Raw genomic sequence first — 20,255 nt, forward strand, 5'->3', positions numbered from 1 at the left:
TTTTTCCTTTTTATCGGTACCGGGGATTGAACTCACGACTGCCTGCTTACAAGGCAGGCGCCTCAGCCGCTGAGCTAAATCCCCAGCCCCCATCCTGTTTACTCTTAAACCAACCCATTCATCATGCTAGAACTTGGAGCACCTGTGACGCCTTCCTCTCTCCGCCTCAGGCATAATGTGCCTGCCCTTTCATTCTGCCTCCTGAGTATCTTTGCCCTGCTCTCCCTCCTATCAGCTTCAGTCCCTCATCCCCAGGGACTACAGCTAAGCTCTCCCTGACCCTTAGTACACCACACCATTCTCCAGAGGCAGCACGTTGTAGCACCAGCGGGTCCCCCATGGGGAGGTGGTCTGCAATCCTCATCAGGCTCCTTAGGCCCAGAGGGTCTTCCTCTCCATACCGCTCTTCCTTTCAGCCAGGATGCCACTTCCTCTATGAAGTCCTACTGGACTTCTAGTCGGAGGCATATGGTATGTGCTCTCCAGGGCCTGACCCCTTACACATGCTTTCACAATTATCTCTTCTCCTGCCTGTCCTCTCCGCTGCAGGCAAAAATACGGGAGGAAAAAAAAAAAATCTATTTTTTCATTCAGGTACGCAACAACCCACACAAGGCCTGGAGACAGCAGGTACTCAAGAAAATGAGTCAGGGCAGTGCTTCCGCCCGTCAAGAAAACCACTCGGTTCGGGGAACCAACGCCAGGGTTTCGGGCCTCCACTCCTCCCAGGGCTCACGGCTGCACAGAGGTTCCTTTAGGTCCGCTCGTCCTCCTCGGTGTTTCAGCTCGCGCGGAATTAACCCGGAGAGCAGACAAGGAGCCGCATCGGAGGAGCGCACGGGAGACTGCAGAAGCTCGCGCTGCGGGCAAGGGCTAAATCCTGCGCCCTTTGTTCGGGCAGAGGGGAGCGAGCCGCTCCGAGTCCGCCGTCTCAGCCGGGAGCACGGTCGGGCGCGCACAATGGCAACAGAAACACACCGCAGAGCTCCGAGTCGGGCGGGGGCGCGCGCCACGCCTCTTCTGAGCCAGCCTCGCGGCCCTAGGACGCCGCGCTCTCCAGCGCGCCTCGCCGTCCCAGCCAGGGTGCCCAGAAACCTCCTCGACCAGTGGCCGCCGCCCGCCGTCAACGGCGGGAAAGTGCCCGGCGTCTCGGCGTCACGCGCCCGCGAAACAACGCGAGGGGCGGGGAGAAGGCGGGGCCTGCTGGTGGGGCGGGGCCACACCGGGCACCGGAAGCGCTAGGAGGCCTGAGCCGTCCCAGGGTGCCCCGCGCGGCGTGGACTCGGGCCGCTGCCGCCATCCTGCTGGCGAGAGTGAGCGAGAGGCCCGCCCGCTCGCCGGCCGGGCCAGTGTGGGCGAGTGCGTGAGGGCGCGGGGACTGTGTCAGCGAGACGCAGAGCGCAGCCACCACCTCCAAACGGACATGTTGGAACGCAGCGACACCGCCGCCGCCTGCTTTTCCTCGCCCAGCGAACGGGACTGAAAAGGAGCCCGCCACCCCTTCGCCTCTGCCTCTTCTCGGCCGCCTGCCTCGCCGTCTCGGCCTCAGCCCCTTCCTGCCCGGCCTCGGGCTCCGCCGCTTGTCGCCTTCCCCGCCTCAGGCCCGGCTGGTTCCCTGCCTGCTCCGCCGCGGCGCGAGGTCTATGTGACCGGCGGGCCGGGAGCAGCCGCTGCCGCCGCCGCCGCAGCGCGAACATGGACGCCGTCAACGCCTTCAACCAGGAGGTGAGGGCTGCTCGGGGCTGGGGCGCGGGTCTGCTGCGGGAGCCGGGACCCGCTTCTCCCGCCGCCGAGGTTTGAAGCTTCGGTCGGGGTGGGGACGCTTCCTGCCGGGGTTCCGGAGCGGCAGGGCCTGCGCGGAGCGGCCTTGTGGCCCGGGAGAGGTCGCGGCCACCGGGAGACCTGACCCCACACCCCTCCCCCACCGCCCACCCGGCCGGCGACCCGGAGTGGCCCTCTGGCCCCCTTCCGGCCTCCTCCAGCCCGCGTCCGCTCCAGTGCCTCGAACTCCGTCCCGTTTCGTGCCAGGGCGCTCTACTCTCTGTTCCCCGGCCCCGTTATCGGCTCCGCGGTGCCGGGAGCCCGCACCGGGCTGCGAAGGAAGCGCGGGCGGGCGCGTGGGGTGGGGGGCGGGGAGCGGGAGCGGCTGCGGGTCGCCGGGCCGGTGGAGCAGCGGCCTCGGGGCTCCGGTTGCTCAGGCCATGGCGTGTCCGCAGCTGGACTCTGATCCCGGGTCGGGAGGAGTTGGAAAGGGTGTTTATCCCCCTACAGGGTTCACCCACTTGGGAAAGAGGATTCACGAACGAAGAGGGGTGGCTCCGTATCATTTCGAGTCGTGAACCTAACTCTCTTACAGGATCTAGGGCCCTGGTGTGACACCTAAAAAGTTGAATGGGAGAGAAGAGTATTTGCTCCGCCTTACTTAGTCTGCTAGGAAGCCGGCGCTGCTTGGCAGTTCCCTACCCTCGCATCTCTTCCCCATATAGTTAGCCCTCGGCTCTTTTCTACGGGTAAATTTACGGTGAAAACCTCCCCAAACCGCAAACAAAGCTCCCTGCCTCCTTAAAGTTCGTTAGTTGTAGTTCTGTTCTTTACAGGTACTGTTTTTGAAGTGTAGCGGCCGCACTGTTTTATTTATTAGGGTCGATTTGATGCTTTAAAATGTTACAGAATGGAGACTAGTGTGGTGGATCGAGGTGGAATGCCTTCCTTTTTGACTATAGTTAAGCTAACGTTGAAGAAATCATAGTAGTTGAAAATGAGTTGATGTGGTGTTAAAAATTTGTTGTATTTCACAGTGAGATTTTTATAGGACACTTACGATAGAATTATGGTGAGATAACATTTCTATTTGTAGTGCCACGCTGTGGGACCCTCCAATTTAATAATGCATTTCGTGTCCATTCATTCCTGTGCACTTCATCCTAAAGTTTTTTGTCAGCTGAAGAAAATAACTGTAGTATTTGGAATTGGTATTGTATTTTAAAAAATTCAATATCGATGATTTCGAAAATTTATTTCCTAATGTTTGGTTGCTAGAAAATTTGCAACAAGGTTGGACTTTTACCTGGCATCCTGATGGTAAAACTTGGTGGAATTTTGGCTCCATGAGGGCAGGGAGTTTCTGCTCTATCCACTTTTCCCCCCTACCGTAGCAAGTGCCTGCCAAATGTAGTTCTTGAATGAATAAAAACACAAATGACACAACAGTTGTTAAAGGAGTTCAAGCACTTTTTTCTCCCAAGATAAAAACTGAATATTTGTTTGTTTTGTTTTGTACCAGGGATCGAACTCACAACCTCAAGCTTGCCAGGCAGGCGCTTATGCCGCTGAATTAAATCCCCGGCCAAAAACTGGGTTTTTTTAAAGGAATAGTGTTTGTGATTCCGAATAGTACAGGTTTCAGACACATTTTTAAACTACCCTATATTGTTTTTTTAAAAAAATTGTAATCAGTAGTACTTTGAAAAAAGCCAAATTAGAAATGGTATTGAATGCTTGAAGAAGGGAAGTGGTCTTTTTTAAATATGGAAGATTAACATTTTCTCATTGTTCTACACAAAATTTTCCTTTCTACACCTATTCTTTATATAAACTGCAGATTACTTATTAGATGTATTAAGTGTGTACATTATCAGAACCAACTGTCTTGTGCTCAATTGCAACTTTCATCTGATGAAATTAATGACTAAAAATCCATATAGTTTTGTATGTTTGATTTGTGCTTCTCAACTGGTTTTTCTCATTTATAAAATGTTACTGTTTTCTTGTAACCTGTAGTCTCTCAAATGCGATCTGTCTTTAACAAACATCTGAGTACCTGTATAGCTGTGTTCTGAATACTGCAGGGTCTCTGTCATCTAGAAGTCTAATCTAATAGAGGACTTAAGACAGGCAAATAACTTCAATCTATGATTGAACAATTTCCTTTTGGATCTTTCTGTATATTGCATTATGTCCATGGGGAATCAGTGAAGATTTAGAAGGAAATGAAGGTGCCAGCGATATCAGGACTTTAAGAAAAAGGAAATAGTGATCAGAGAGTGAAAGGCCGAGAAAAAAGTGAGTAGTAGTTGATTCTGGAAGCTGTTGAAAAGTAAAAATGACAAAGTACTTTGAGAACTGACAAGTTTCATGTCTCTAATGTATTTGAATTAAATTTTTAGGTTGTGGGTACACATTGAAAATTTTAAGTAGTAAGATAATATAAATTACAAACTACACTTTATTAGTGGTATGTGTTGTTGAAGGCAAAAACTTGGTTGGGAGAGATTAGTGGGTTGGATACTGAAGTAGGAAAAGTAAGTAAAACTTGAACTTGGCAAGTCTTGGCAAGACCAAGGGAAGAATGGGGGCCAGAGGAGTCCGTAGATCTTGGTGTCTGATGGGTGTATGAGCACATTTTTGCCTGCATATGAATGCCAACATAGGCCAGGTGTAGTAGTACACACCTGTAATTCCAGTAATTGGGAGGCTGAGGCAGGAGGATTGCTGCAAATTCAAGGCCAGTTTGGGGCTGCATAGTGAGTTCAAAGCTAGGCTGTTACATGGCGAGACCCTGTCTGTAAAAAACCAAAACCACTGAATATCACAACAGGTGATACCATTACAAGTCAGTGATCAGAAGTATATTTAATGAAGAAAATGTATTTGGTTTGTTGTCCTCTTGAGACAGTCTCATTATACAGTTGAGGCTGGCCTTGACAAGCACACTTTGAAACCCAGGGTGGTCTCAAATTTGCAACAATCCTCCTGCCTCAGCCTCCAGAGTGCTGGCATTACAGGAGTGTGCCACCACACCCAGCTATATATTTGGTTTTTGAGCAGGTGGATTTTTTAGTTACATGTGTAACAGCCACGTGTATATTTTTGGAAGACTCAAACTTGGAAGCAGCCAAGAGACAGAGGAAGATATCTGGGAGTCTCTCTCAGATGGACCCTGGAGAAAGTTGAGGAGAAAAGAAAAAAGCATTAATATAGCATAATAACATGTGTAGCATATTGGGCATTTTATGCATGTCTGATTTAATAGATAAGTATTTCTACTACTTTGTGGAGATATCCAGTTATAGGTGGGAAGCAGATTTGCAAAAGAAGTTAAGAATTCATCCAAGGGGATACGGTTAACTGATGGCAAAACTGGAATTTGAATGTGGATCTTTCTACTTTAATTGTTGCCTGAAGATAATACTTTGTACAATACCAGGGAAGTGATCACAGATTAAAGACTTAAGCAAAAGCACTGAAATTTTCTGAGGATAATAGGATTCAATGCTTAGGGACTGAATGGTAGTGGAAGATAATGAAATGAGAGATAGCAAGCGTAGTGTTTTTAGAGGTTTAATTTTGAGAAATCATATATGGAATAGTTGTTTGACGGGAAGAAAGAACGTTTAACAGTATATCAAGTACTGGTGCTAGGTAGTTTGTAAATTCATATAGTATTTAGTAGAAGGTGATAGCATTAGTGAACGAAGTTGAAACCTGGTTTCTACTAGATGAGAGTGAAGGTGGGCTTTTGAAGGGAAGGGAGTGTAGAAATGCATAGTTCGTAGCAGCAAGAGGCAGTGGTTAACATGAAGCAAAATTGTACCTAAAAGGAAAAGGACAGGTTGGAATTACAGGTAAAAGAATCTATCTGTGATACAGAAAAAATAGAACATTCAATAAGTGACATTAAAGATACTCATTCAACAGAGTATTTGAAGAATGCAGGACTCTGCATTAAGTGTTGTGAAAGATGAAAAAATGAGTGAAAAAGATTAAGATCTGTTAAGGCACCTAATTCTGTTCTGCGTTGTGGCACTCAATGTGAAGCTTGATGGTATTTTGTTAAAAGTTTATGGGATGAATAAAGGATATAGACTAGACTTTTTAACTTATTGATGATATTTTAATCTATAATCTTCTCTAAATCCAAAAGAATATATCTTGTTCTTTCCACTTTTATAGCAGCTACAATTTTCTCAAGGCATTTAATATATAATAGTATAGAGAAAATAAAGCAAAAACTAACAGTTGATGCTATTTTAAGTTTTGAAGTTTTCTTTGATTGTTTTTTGAGACAGAATCTCATTAGTATATAGTCCATGCTGGTCTTGTAATCCTCCTGCCTCAGCTTCCTGCATGCTGGGATTAAAAGAATGTGCCACCACTCCCATTTATTAAGTATTTTTAAAGTCCTTGCTTTTTTTTTTTCTTGTAAATACCAGGGATTGAACTCATGACTGTGTGCTTGCTAGCAGGGGCTTATGTCACTGAGCTAAATCCCCAGCCCCTAAAGTCCTTGCTTTTAATCCCCATTCCTTTTTCCCATCAGACCCAGTCAAATAATTTGGTATTAATATCTGGTTTGTAAACTGTATTCTGAACCTTAGACATGATGTCCGTGAGTAGTTTATTGCACATATTTCCAAATGTGCCTTTTTTACTTAACCATCGTACTATAAAGATTCACAGTTCATTTTCTTGCTAGCAGCATTCAATAAACTTTCTCAAACGTGTCTCTTGAGTGTGCATTCTCTAGGAAAGCTGTCCTCAAACTGCAGCTTTGACCCTTTTCAATTCATAAATTTCAGACCATAGAAACATGTATTTATGGATATTGTCTATTGATATTTACCGTATTATAATTCTGAGATGAGAAATACATTTATAGTGGTGTCACAGTTGACACATACTTTTGATTTGCCAGCAGAAACATTTGCTAAAAATTTTTGTTTGCAAATTGTATTGGGTGACCATGGTTATCTTTCCTGCATGAACATGAGCATGGCCATCTTTTCCAGAATTGTGGAACAAAATAAGTTTGTGAACCAAGACGCCACCATATTTGTTTTGCATTTTGAGACAGGGTCTTGCCATGTAGTTCTGGGTGGCCTGGAACTATGTACCCTAGGCTGACTTTGAACTCATGTCAGTCCTGCCTCAGTCTCCCAGGTGCTGCATTTACAGGTGAGAAATACATTTATTAAAACTAATAAGCTCATAACATATTAGCCTAAGTAACCAGGTGTGTGTGTGTGTGTGTGTGTGTGTGTGTGTGCGCGCGCGCTTGTGATGGGAATTGAATTCAAAGCCTCATGTATACTAATCAGTGATGCCATCAGTGAACTGCATTTCCATCCTCTTAAAAATTTTATTTCCAGACAGGGTCTTACTAAGTTGCCCAGGTTGTCCTCAAACTTTCGATTCTCCTGCCTCAGCCTCCTGAGTAGCTGGGATTATAGTTGTGTATGACCATATCTAGCAACCTAAGTAACATTTTAAATGTAAAATAACATTCCCTCCAAAATATGTGGCTCTGTTTTACTTTTTTGCAAAACTCATATAAACTTAGATTTTATTTAGATTTTGTAAAACTTAGATCCTCGTGTCTACTTTTAATTTAGTCTCTTGTAATAGCACAAATTAGCAGGTGGAAAACATTGATGCATACTTGTAAGAAAATGAAGGACAAGGACATGAAATCTCTTAATATGAAAACAGTTTTAACTTCACAGACCACTGCAAGGGTCATACCAAAAGCCCTGAGAGCCTGCAGCATCAACATAGTATGTGCACATTGCTGCTTTGCAACATAGGCAGAAAATTTGAGTAGTTTAATGTTCATTTTTATCTTTGGAACTAGACATATATAAGCTTTGTGATTTCTTAATATTCCAGTTGAGTTTAGTACACTTGCTGAGTTGATTTGTCTTGGCCTCATCCTGAAGAAAGTTGAATTCCATTTCTCAGTGAGGAGCTTGCTGCCCCTTTCTATTTTCACTGTAATTTGTTCTGTTTGTCTATTTTATATTTTCCTGTTAATAGACCTGATTGTTTTGTAGTATTTAGATCAAACTAAAATCCAGTGGGGATGATTTTTTAACCTGTAATACTAATCTTTTGTTTTTGATCATTCTTTTCTTTATGAGAGATCTATTTGAAGAAATGGAAACTGCAGTTTGAGGACAGCTGTTCTAGAGAATGCACACTTAAGCGACACATTTGAGAAAGTTTGTTGAATGTTATCAGGTATATAGAAAAAAATAGCTTTCCTCTTAACTAGCTCAAGTTTTTGGTAATACTGATTTATTTACTTATTTTTTAATTGGTACCAGGGATCAACTCACAACCGCACGCTTGCAAGGCATGCTCTAATGCTGCTGAACTAAATCTCCAGCCCTCTACTGATTGATTTGTTGATGCTATGTTCTTGTTGAATCACTGGAAAGTTGAAGATGGGTGGTAGCTAAATTTGCATTAGGATACATCTGGATTTGTTGAAGAGCTTACACTAGGAGAGATGTGTTTTCAGTCTGCTATTATGAATTTTTGGGGGCTGAAAGAGATTTCAAGTAATACAGTATGATAATTGTGGCCTTACTTTTATCCTGTGTAATAGTTACATGGTTTATTGATTTCAATCCCTTGTTTTACAGAGCTCTTTACTGATGCTAGTAAAAATAAAAATACATAGAATCCTTGATATACTGGTGATGTACTGTACTACATTAGTACAAGAAAACCAGTGACATGTAGGAATGGAGATGAGGATGAGAGGCATTAGTTTTGACTGGGTGTGGGAGTGGATAGCAAGATTCAGGAAAGTGGGTAACATTGCCCAAATACTTCTTGAAAGTTGCAGTGAATGTTTAGAAAATTGATGATTCTAGCCTTAGATCTCTATGGGTCAATCCTACCTGAGAAAGACCATAAAGCAGTGGCATAGCTAACATATTTGACATCCAGTGCTAACAGTTATTTCGAAAATAATCATTAATTGAATGATTTAAGTAGGCAGAAAAAAACTTCCTACATAATATGCATGCGTTAAAGGAATCATATTAGTTACAAATAAGTATTATTGTAGAAAAAAATAGTTGATTAATACTTTTTAAATCAGATTTTATTTGTACATTTTACATATACATAGTGATCCCATTCATGGAGAATTTGTATCTGTATATGATATAACTTGTTACTTTTTTTCCCATACCCTCTGATTAATACTTTTAAATTGCATGTGTGTGTGTGTGTGTGCGCACGCGCGTGCGCGTCTGTTACAATGCTAATAAGTACTCCTGTTTCTTTTCAAATCTTGTTAGTGACTGTCAAACTAGATCTTCACATATTTGTGTTAGATTTATTAGCATGCACCCATAGTTTAAGAACCCTTTTTGTTAATTTTAATTACAACATGTTGCACATGGAACAGCACTTTTTGTTGTTCTTATTGTTGTTGTTAAAACAAGGTCTGATTATGTAGTTCAGGCTGGTCTTGAACTCATTTTGTACCCCGTTGTTAAAACAAGGTCTCATTATGTAGTTCAGACTGGTCTTGAACTCATTTTGTACCCCCGGCTGCCCGCACACTCAGTCAGACCCTAGTCTCAGCCTCCTGACTGCTGGAATTACAGGCGTGCACCAACATACCTAGCACAAACCATTCCTAAACCTTAAGCATAGAGTTTTGTTTTTTGTTTTTTTTTCCATTTAAAAACACACTTAATTCTGGAAATCATAATACTATTTGTATTCAGCATTGATTCTAGTGACTTTCAGATGTTTTGTCAGTCAAAAAATTTCACTAGAGTGGTTTTCACTCAAAAAGTTAATTTAGGTCTATACTGTGTTTGGTAAAGACTTAAAATTCTGTGTAAATTTCCACTTCCTTATTCTTGTTGCTTAGTTAATAGCATTCTCCATAATTTTGTTCAGTTTTAAAACCTTGTATTCCACTATGTATTTGTTGAAGGCTGCTTCTGTTCTTTGTAAATAATTCTATCAGACAAAACATTGTAGAAAGAGAAACTGCACATAGCTGTCCTATTTTGATTACACTGTATGCAAGCTAGGAGTACATACTGGTACTACAGTAGCAGAGATACACTGAGCCTGAGTTGATAATAACTCTCCTGAACCTTTTTTGTACCCACTTTTCATACCAGTAGGTATATGAATTCAGATTGTGTTGGAACTGGCCATCTTACCTGAGATATTCTCTAATGAACTTTGATTGTTTATTCAGGCCTGTGTAATAAAAGTGGGGAGATTTGCTATTTATGTTATTAAAACTCAGCGGTATCCACAGCAGTAGTTCACCATATAGAGAAAGTGTTGGTTAACAAAGTTCTAGAGTGGAGAAAAATACCTTAATCCTGATGTTATTTGTAATTGCCAGTGTGTGATGATAAGATAAAAGACTGAAAGTTTTGTTGTTGTAGAATCTTGGGCCAGTTTATTGCCTTACTCCCTACACATGCATGCTGTTGTCCTACTGTAAATGTGACATTCTTCCTCAAATGTTGAGCATGGTGGTGCATTTCTTTAATCCCAGCACTCGAGAGACTGATGCAGGAGGATTGCAGGGAGTTCAAAGGCCACCCTGGACTACATAGCACGACCCTGTCTCCAAACAAACAAACAAAAAGAGTTGTAATTGACTCTCCTTGTAGTCTCTAATTTCCTTCTGTAGTATCTCCAGGATATCTTTATGCACTTTATCATTAGTTTTCCACCTTATTTTTGGCTTGTGATTTTTGTCAGAGCTAAGTTTTAGCTAAAGTAAAATTATTATATATGCCATGAGTAAAGGAACGTTATTGGTGGCTACTCTAACTTTTTAGGAAAAAAAATATTCTTTAAATTTTAAAGATCATGCCAGGTGATGTCATTTTAGAAAAAATAATTTGGGCTGTCCTTTAGCCATTTTATACTTTAACGTTTAGAAAGAGAGGGAGGGAGGAGTTTGTTTTGTTTTGTTTTTTAAGAAAATTTATCACACACTGGGTCTTACTATGTAGTTAAGGCTAGCCTTGTACTTATGTATCCCAATCTGGTCTCAAAGTCATGGTGATTCTCCTGCCTCAGTCTCCTGAGTGCTGAAATTACAGGCATGTGCCACCATGCCCAGCAGTAATTTTAAAAGTTAATATAAATTTCAAAACAGATTTTTAAAATGTTCTAAAGAGGCAAATCCATAAAAAAATGTAGATTGTTTTCTAGGAAGCAGGGGGAGCAACAAAAGGATGACTGTTAATTGTATGGGTTTGGGGGGAGGTTGGCCTAGTTGGGGAGTTTTTTTGGATTTTTGTTTTTGTGGTTTGGTTTGGTTTGGTTTGGTTTGGTTTTTGAGGCAGTGTCAGGCTGGCCTTGAATTGAGTGTATAGCTAAGGCTGGCCTGAAACTTACAGCAGTCCTCTTGCCTCAGCCTCCTGAGTGCTGGGAGTACAAGTGCCTGGCAGTATGAATTTCTTTTGAGAGTGCTGGATATGTCTGAAAATTAAACACCATTGATGGTTTTAAAATCCTGAATATACTGAAAGCCACTGAATTATATACATCTTTAAGAGAGAATTTTGTAACATATGAGTTATAGCTAAAGCTATTGGAAAAAAAATTAAGTCTAACACTGTTTTCTTTGTTCTCTTACTTGATCTCCTAACCTAGCAGGTTGAAAACAGGACCCAGTAGCTAACAGCATGACTCTTGTAAATTAATTTGTTCTTCTTGAGTCTTAAGTTTGTTCAAGGGATGGCTTTACTTTTGGCAGGCTGTTTTAAGAAATAACCTAGTGGGGATAGTTCAAGAGGAGGACAAGAAAGAATCCTGCATTTGCTTGTTAAAGAACAACCAGGTACTAGCTAATGGGTTAGATATTATACATGTGACTTTGCATTCTTTCTGTTTTAAAGGTAAAGAAACTAAAGACTGATGTGAATGGCCCCATGTCACACAGTTATAGAAAGCATTTCTGAGATTTAACTCTGATATCTTACAAGTGCTAATCTAAGCCTGTTCCATAGCTCCACATAGCTGCTCTGAAGCTCTTTGACCAATGAATCCATTTCTGTTCCACTTTTTATAGGGGAAGGTGGGGGGATTCACGGGACATCTTTTGGTAATAAGCGATACTGTCTAAATAACAATATATTTTGTGGGCAGATTCCTTAAGTTTACTATGTCATCTACTGTAATACATGACAGTCTATTGAAAACTTAAGGTTAGTGTGTATGTTTCCTTTGCTAACTTATACTCACAAATTTTAATGAAAGTTTTTTATAAATACTAATGTTATTTTCTGTCAGATAGTTTTGTATCTTGAGGCAAATTCTCCCTTATTGCAGAGTAGGAGGAAGTTCTTAACTACACAAAACTGTTTCATAGCCAACTTTGAGGGCACACTGTGAGCCACAATAAAAGTGATCTTGAAATTTGGCACATGTGCTGGCTAGTGAAGTAGAGCAATAGAATAGTTAAAATACTGATGTTTCTTAAAACCATGTGGCATATTACTTGAGCAAGTATAAAGGAAAGAGTTGCCAGTTGATTACAGTTCAGTGGACCTAAATAGAGGTAAGAAATGGAAAGAAATGTAACCTGTTGTGATAACCTGAACTTTAATGAATTTAAAGCCTGTTGGTTGGTTGGTTAATTGTAGTAGAAAGTGAGCCTAAAAGCTGCATACTGAACTATTCTTCAGCCTTTTGAAAACCAAAATCAGTTGGCCTAGTCTGGACTCCAATTTGTGTTCCTCCCAGTGTCAGAGTGCTGGAATTACAGACATCCACAACCATGACCTGTTGAGAAATGATTGATACTGTCAGTGAAAAGCTAACAGAAGTAAGGAGTGAGTAGACCCTTGGAAATGGTAGGGGAAGTAGGACAAAATGAAAATATGACATATTTATAAGGTAAATCATCGAAAATTTAACTAAGAAAATTCTGCCAGTAACATTAGGGTTCGACGATATTAGAGAAATAATGCAAAGTTTAACTTACATCTTTGACCATATTACTGTGCTGTTTTCTTAGTAATATAAAAATATATGCAGTTAACCTAAAAGATATCATAGTTAGGGGCTGGGGGTTTAGCTCAGTGGCATAAGCGCCTGCCTTGCAAGTGTGTGGTCATGAGTTCGATCCCTGGTACCGATAAAAAGGAAAAAGACCAAAAAAAAAATCATAGGTAATATTACCCGTAATTTTATGCTTCTAGTGTTAATTTCATAAAATGTTTCATTTCTGTATTAGGAGAAAAATACGTAGTGTAGTATAGGACAGAAGATTTAGGAAGAAAGGAGGAGGGAATATATTTTTGACATTCAGAGTATTATATGCAGGACTGTTGCTTATAAGTACCTGATTTGGAATGCTTGGGAATCAGAAGAATGCATTTTATGGAGAAATAGGTGAAACTTGCACTGTAGTGTTTATCATCAAATTAAAGACATTGCTGAGTAGGAGCTAGGTAACAGTGCAGTATGTTTCCTGGTTGCTTTTAAAGGCTTTGTAAATTTGCCGTACTTTGGCATATTTCATGTTGATGCCAGATCTGTTCTCATACCTTCCTCTAAGCAGAGGAAAGTGGTTAAACATTCAGGTTTCAAAGTGCTTGGCTTGAAAAGTAAATAGACTTTACATGGAAAAAACTGTATAGTGTTAAATAAAGGAAGATACTTCCTTTAACTGATGTCACAAAATATATTTAAAACAGTGGTTCCCAGATTTTAATGTCTATCCTCAGACTTCAGTTATTGTAAAGATTGAAAGGGGAAATTTTTATTTAAGTTTTAGTTTTTAAAATGTTAGCAACTTTAAAAAGTTTTAATTAAAGATTTCCAAATAGCATAGTAGCCTACTTGCAAATGTGCGGTCATGAGTTCAATCCCTGGTATCAAAATAAAATAAAAACCAAATAGCATAGTAATTGATACTTTACATAAAGAAGTATTCTGGTAGTGATGGTTCAGTGTAACCATATTCTTTATCACTTATATTTCTAATCAAAAGGTGGAGAAAAATGCATTTCTTAGGGCTAATTAAAATTTATTTTTAAAACATTAATTTTTAAATATCAGATTAGTGCAAATTAGGTAAATTTAAATTAAAAAATGAAAGAGAAAAGAATTCACCAAATACATACTATTTGCATTTTAGATATTGGGTTTGTTTTGAGGGTTGAGGTTTTGTTTTTGTTTTATTTTTCCTATCTGCAACTGGATGCTAGCCACTATGCAGCCTTGTGTTTGCGATTTTTTTTTTACATAGTTACCAGATCTGTTTAATAACATGAAATTGCTCATTATTTTCTGAATAGTCATGGTAGAAAATTTGGAAACATCAATTGCCTTAGATAAATTTCTAGAAGTAGAATTATTAGTATAAAAAGTGTGCCCTTTTTTTGATTGTTACATACTTTTATTTCTGTCAAGTTAAAATTTGCCCACTAGATCTTCTCAGCTGAGTGTACCCCTGTGGTTTTATGATAACCCACATTCATGGTAGTTAAATAAATGAAGAATTATATATCATTGCTTTAACTTGAACTCCTTTGATTTTTTGATTGATGAAGTTCCTCTCATCGCATTACATTGCCCAAAGTAAGAAACTACCCAACTATACCTCCAGTAAATTACACATGAAAGATACAAAGTAAAATGCCAGGCATAATTAACTGTGAAGTATCCCTTACCTAGTAGTTTTAGCAATAAATGTTTTATGGAGGTGTCTTCAGACAGTAATTAGATGGATAAAGCAACTTTTCACAAAAGATGATCATTATCTTTTGTTAAGAAATTTAGTATGTACTTTCATAAAGTGCTAGTGAAGAATGCAGTTGTGTTGGCCTTAACTTTTAAGTCAGTGTGTCTGATAAATAAATGAAAGAAGAGATATGACTGTATAAAATTAAATAAATACTTTGATACCTGCATCTGATAGGAAGGAGATTAAAGTACCTGCCTCTGTGTCTGTGTCTGTGTGTGTGTATGTGTATTTCTTTTTGGAAGCATTCCAGTTTCTCTTTGAATTAAACTTTGCAATTAAATATTAATACTAGAGCTTATTAAGGGAAAGTTGCTTTGTCCTCTCGGAGGTTGTAATACAAGGCGTAATCAAAACCATAGTTTTTAAAAAATGTATTACAGTAAAAGAAATGCTGTTGTTAAGCCCCTCAACCTCACTTCTAATACCCTTATCCCATCATTCTTGCCGCTTTCTGAAGCAGTTCTGGAAGTTCTCTTGCAAGAATGTCTTCACTTGGATCTGTCTTGATGTTCTGAATGAGTCAAAACGTGTACCTTTCATGGCTATTTCAACTTGAGGGGAGAACCAGAAGTTGGTTAGTACCAGATTGGCTGAATAAGGTAACTGAGAATGTACCATAATGTTTTTATACATTAGAAATTGCTGTAAACATTTTGAGTCAATTCAGGACATCAGAGCAGCCACAACAGTGCAACTAAAGACGCTCGTGAAAGAGGACTTCAGAACTATAGAAAGTGTCAGGAGTGACAGGATAACTGTTTGAAATGACGGTAATTTATTTTGAGGGTCATTAATGGCAGTGTGTCTTTACTGTAGTAATTCTTTTTTATTTAAGCAGGCAGTGTATTTTTTTTTTATCAGTTCCTAAAGCAGAGAAAGAAATGCTAGAAAATTAGTATAATTCATTACAAAATACAACTATGGAAAATAAATTTTTAAGGTTTAGATTTTAAAAGTTTAGGTAATAGGGGCTGGGGATTTAGCTCAGCGGCATAAGCGCCTGCCCAGCAAGCAGGCAGTCGTGAGTTCAATCCCCAGTACTGATAAAAAAGAAAAAAGACCAAAAAAAAAAAAAAAAAAGTTTAGGTAATAAAGGGTATCCATTGGGATTCAGGAAGGGACTACTAACCGAAGGCTTAAAGATTTAAAAAATTACTTAGAATAATTATGTACCTTTCTGATTCTTTGTCTTGACAGCTTAATTTTGAGAAGTAGGTAAAAACATTCTAGGAATGGTAGGCTATTATGCTCACTTTTATTTCTTCCATATCGATTTATTTTTATGAACAGTTAGAACAGATTCACTAACAATTTATAACAGCGAATTTAAACTTCCTGGTTTTTGTAGTGTGTTATGTCTAGTGAAGGCTGTGCTTCAACTTTTTTCAGAAAGATACTGTGACTGCCATGTGAATAATTAGAAAAATACAGGCAAAATGAGAGTATTGTTAGGTGGATTTCTGCTGTAAAAAAATTAAGACTGTAGAGTTATCATGTAAATTCTAACTACTATAAGGGCTGGTTTAGGGAGAGACATACAAAGTGAGTTTATGAAATTTACAAGCTGTTTTGAATAGACTATAGAAATAGATTGAAAGCACTGTTGAAAACCAACACAGTTGACATGAAGATCTAGTTTTGATATAGCTCATTGTGCAGTCTGAGGGTTTTTGTTGATTACAGAAGTGCTTTTAACAATGAATGAATCAGTGTTTCCTAAAAATGTAATAAATAATCCCTCATTGCCTCTAATAGATGTCTACAATTTGATTCCTAGAACCTGTAGATATCTGATGTAGCAAAAGACTTTAAGGATATGATAACATGAAAGATCTTGGTGTGGGTTGATTGTCCTGGATTATTGGAGAGTACTCAGTGTAATCACAAGGGTCCTTACATGGGAGAGATAGGAGTCAGAGAAGGAAGTGAGGGAATTAGAGGCCAGAGAAGGAGCAAAAGATGCTATACTGTCAGCTTGGAAGAGGAAGACACCATTGAGTCAGCAGTATAGGCCACCTGGAGTCTGAAAAGGGCAAGGAGTGATCCCCCCCCTTGAGCCTCCAGAAGGTCACCAACACCTTGTTAAGATTTTGACCTCAGAAGTGTAGAATAGTATGCTTGTGTTGTTTTGAGCCATTTGCTGTGGTAATTTTTTTTTTTTTTAACTATAGCAGTAGGAAAGTGTTGGTTAACTTTTTGTAACTGTGACAGAATTACCTGAAAAACTAAAAGGAGAAAGTTTTATTTTGGCTAAGGTTTCAATCAGTTGGGCCCATTGCCCTGCATCCGAGGAAGCAGCGTGGTATATGTGGAGTAGGGCTCCTAGCTCAAGGTTGCTAGGATTGCACAGAGAGGGAGGGAACCGGGAATAGAATAGTTCCTCAGGAATTTGGTGACAGGGCGTGGTAGCATATGCCCCTAATCCCAGTTCTTGGGAGGCTGAAGCTGGAGGATTGCTGCAGGTTCAAAGCCAGTTTGGGTAGGCTACGTAATGAGTTCAAGGCCAGCCTGAACTACATACCAAGACCTTGTTTTTTTAAAAAACAAAAGAACATGTCCCCAGTGACCTTCTGCCTCCCAGGAGCACTTTGTGTGTCTAGACAAAGTACTGTGGGACAGTAGTCATGTTTGAACTTTCTCCGTCATTCAGTTAGTGACAAGATAAAGAACCAAACTCAGATTTACTGCTGGAAGTACCACTCTTCCCAATACACTCAGACTTTATGAGGCAGTCTCATACTTGTAGGGGATGCAGCTGCTGCTATTACTCTGTAAGATTTCTTGGTTTTCTGGGCTGCTTTGATGATTTTTTTTTTTCCTGCTGACAGATGAAATATAAATACAGGCAATAATAATGAGGGGAGTACTGCACCTCTTGACCTTTGCTGGGTGATACCCTAGTCATGTCATGTGCAAAACCTCATTTAGTTCTCACAGAAATTAATACCTATCAGTATATCCTTTTTGCGAATCAGAGCACTATAGTTTAGACAGATCAAGTAATTTGTCTACTTAATTTGTATTGCTGGACCTGAGTCTTAGCTGAGTCTTAGCCAAGTCTTAGCCAGGCATGGTGGCACACGCCTATAATCCCAGCACTTGGGAAACTGAGGCAGGAGGACTGTTATGAGTTCAAGACCAACCTGGGCTACAAAGTGAGCTCGAGGCCAGCCTGACTACATAGTGAGATCCTGTCTCAAAAAAGACAAAAACAAAATAAAAGTTTTTTAAAAGCTGGTCTTCCTGGACTTTTTTATTATACCACAGATCTGAATCTGGTGGTTGGTTGTTGGTGGTTTGCTTATTTCCCACTATAGATCTTGGAGTCTGATAGTTCTACTTTAATGACCTACCACTTACACACTGTTTGGGTTTACAAAAGAAACACACTGTTTAGATTTAGAACCTATCTTTAATATCTGTGAGTGTGCAGTTCTGTACATCTTGTTGATAGAGCCTCTCTTTTTTTGGTACAGTACAACTTGTTTATTCGGTATTGTAAGTTTTGTAAGCGCTATGCAGAAAAGAAAAGTCTGGTCAGGCATGGTGGTGCACCCCTATAATCCCAGCACCAAGGCTGAGGCAGGAGGATCTTTGTGAATTCGAGACCACCCTGGGCTACATAGTGAGCTCAAGGCCAACCTGAACTGCATAGCCAAAGACCCTGTCTCAAAAAAGGGCAAAGTTAGCACGTTGGAATTTACTATGTTCCTCGCTTATTGACCAGTTCACATAATACTGGGATGGGGACTTGGTCATTAAACAAGTAGTGCCTGTAGCCTAGTGAATTTTAGGCACATTCACCAAGCTTGTAAAAATAAACATAGTGGAGCTGGGGATTTAGCTCAGCGGCATAAGCGCCTGCCTTGCAAGCAGGCAGTTGTGAGTTCGATCCCTGGTGCTGATAAAAAACCAAAAAGACTAAAAATAAAAATAAAAAAAATAAACATAGTGCTCATGAAAACACAAGATATCTTCAAAATGCGTGTTATTTCTATAATGCCTGTTACTGGAGGAAGATAAAACTACCTGACAGTTTTTGAATATTGAGACAAAACAAGCAGCTTCATGATGGTTTGCCTGTTTTGTTGGAGAAAGTGACTTGGAGGAGGGTCTTAGGAGACCAGTTGATTACATGTGGTACAGGGAAAACAGCTTTGCCAAAAGGCTAAAAAAAAATTACAAGTGCACTCTTCATTGGGCTCACTTGTAAGGACTGTTTGCTTCTACCAGTTCTTTAGGTAATAACACTGATTCATTTGGAGTTAAATTCACAGATATAAACTAATAAATGTTGTTTGGAGTTAAATTCACAGATATAAACTAATAAATGTTGTTACCTTTTTTTTTTTTAATTTATTTTATTTTTTTGGTGCCAGGGATCGAACTCATGACCTCCCGCTTGCCAAGCAGGCGCTTAAGCCAGTGAGCTAAATCCCCGGCCTCAAGTATTGTTACCTTTGAAACTTTTTGATATGTACAAGTTTCTCATCATTGGTGCGCATATTTTCTCAAGGATTGTATATACACTTCCAAACCATAGCAAACAAATTAGCAATTAATTATAACTGTTAATCTTGACTTTGTTTGTGTTGTTTGTTTAATTTTTGTCTGCATTCTTGACCAGTAAATTCCTTTACTACATATTTTATGTCATTCTAATCCCCCTAGATACTTACTGCAGAGACAGACAGAGCAGTGGCTCCATTAATGCCAGTTTCACTGTCAAGGATATATGCCATTTCCAATGGTTTATAGAGTCAAGCAAGTTCTTGTTTCTGTGATAATCCTTTTAGTTTCATTTGCACCTAGCAGTGAACTGCAGAAGTTCCCTCATTAATAAGCCAAAATTGCACATTTGAAACACAGCTTCCAGCAATATCAATGATGTGATCAGTGTAACCTTGAGGACTTCATGGAAGCTGCTAAGACACCAGGAAAGGGCATGTGAGGAGAGATACAGGAATAGACATTTTATTGATTTGCTGAAGATCATATCTGGATTGTATCTATTTTGTCATCATGATTATTGATAAGCACTTGCTATATCATTGTTGTAAGATACCCTGATTTTCTAAATAATTTTCATTCCTGCCTTTTCTGACATGGAAGGGATCCTAACTGATGAGATTTGTTGGTGGCTGCTATATTTTATTTTAAAGGTTATTGGAGAGCATATGTTCTTCAAAACATTATCTTCATTGAAGTATCTTGATAATATGCCTAACACAGGTATTTCTCATTTATAACAGCCTGTTTAACAGCTATTCAGACTAAGGACTGAGAAATGCTGTTTGGTCTTACTACCTGCCACTTGAGTTTAAGACCCCTCTTTTGGTTTTTTGTTTTGTTTTTTGGTTTTTTTGCTACATCTTGTTTATAGACCTTAGTGTCTTTTTTTGTGTAGTATACCTTATTTATACAGTATCCTAATTTTTGCTGAATGTTCTGTACAGTTCTGTATGTTACACATTACAATAGGAGTTATGCATATAAAAGCAAAGTCATCAGGGCTGGGGATTTAGCTCAGCGGCAGAAGCACCTGCCTGGCAAGTGCCAGGTCATGAGTTCGATCCTCAATACCCCCCCCCAAATAAATAAAAGTAAAGTCATCAAAGTAGTTTTGTTTGATGATTTGTGTGTTCTGAATATTATACATACTACGTACATACAGTTTCTCATTGCCCAAGATTTCCTGGGCAGCTGATTTTTCGACTGGTGT

At 39.8% G+C, this 20,255-nt stretch overlaps 1 protein-coding gene across 4 annotated transcripts in view; it reads left to right on the forward strand.

The window, feature by feature from the left end:
* Positions 1 to 1,568: 1,568 nt before the first annotated feature.
* The window catches only part of Scaf4 (SR-related CTD associated factor 4), a 60,165-nt gene continuing 41,478 nt past the window's right edge, over positions 1,569 to 20,255 (forward strand). For all 4 annotated transcript variants that reach the window (XM_013149753.2, XM_013149755.2, XM_013149754.2 and 1 more), the window contains exon 1: positions 1,569 to 1,725. In XM_013149753.2, the coding sequence (XP_013005207.1) occupies positions 1,696 to 1,725 (30 nt within the window). In that variant the 5' untranslated portion in view covers positions 1,569 to 1,695. The remainder of the gene's footprint in view (positions 1,726 to 20,255) is intronic.

Source organism: Cavia porcellus, unplaced genomic scaffold (genome assembly GCF_034190915.1).
Source record: "Cavia porcellus strain 051 isolate PalLab524CR breed Dunkin Hartley unplaced genomic scaffold, mCavPor4.1 scaffold_7, whole genome shotgun sequence".
NCBI classification, from domain to species: Eukaryota; Metazoa; Chordata; class Mammalia; order Rodentia; family Caviidae; genus Cavia; species Cavia porcellus.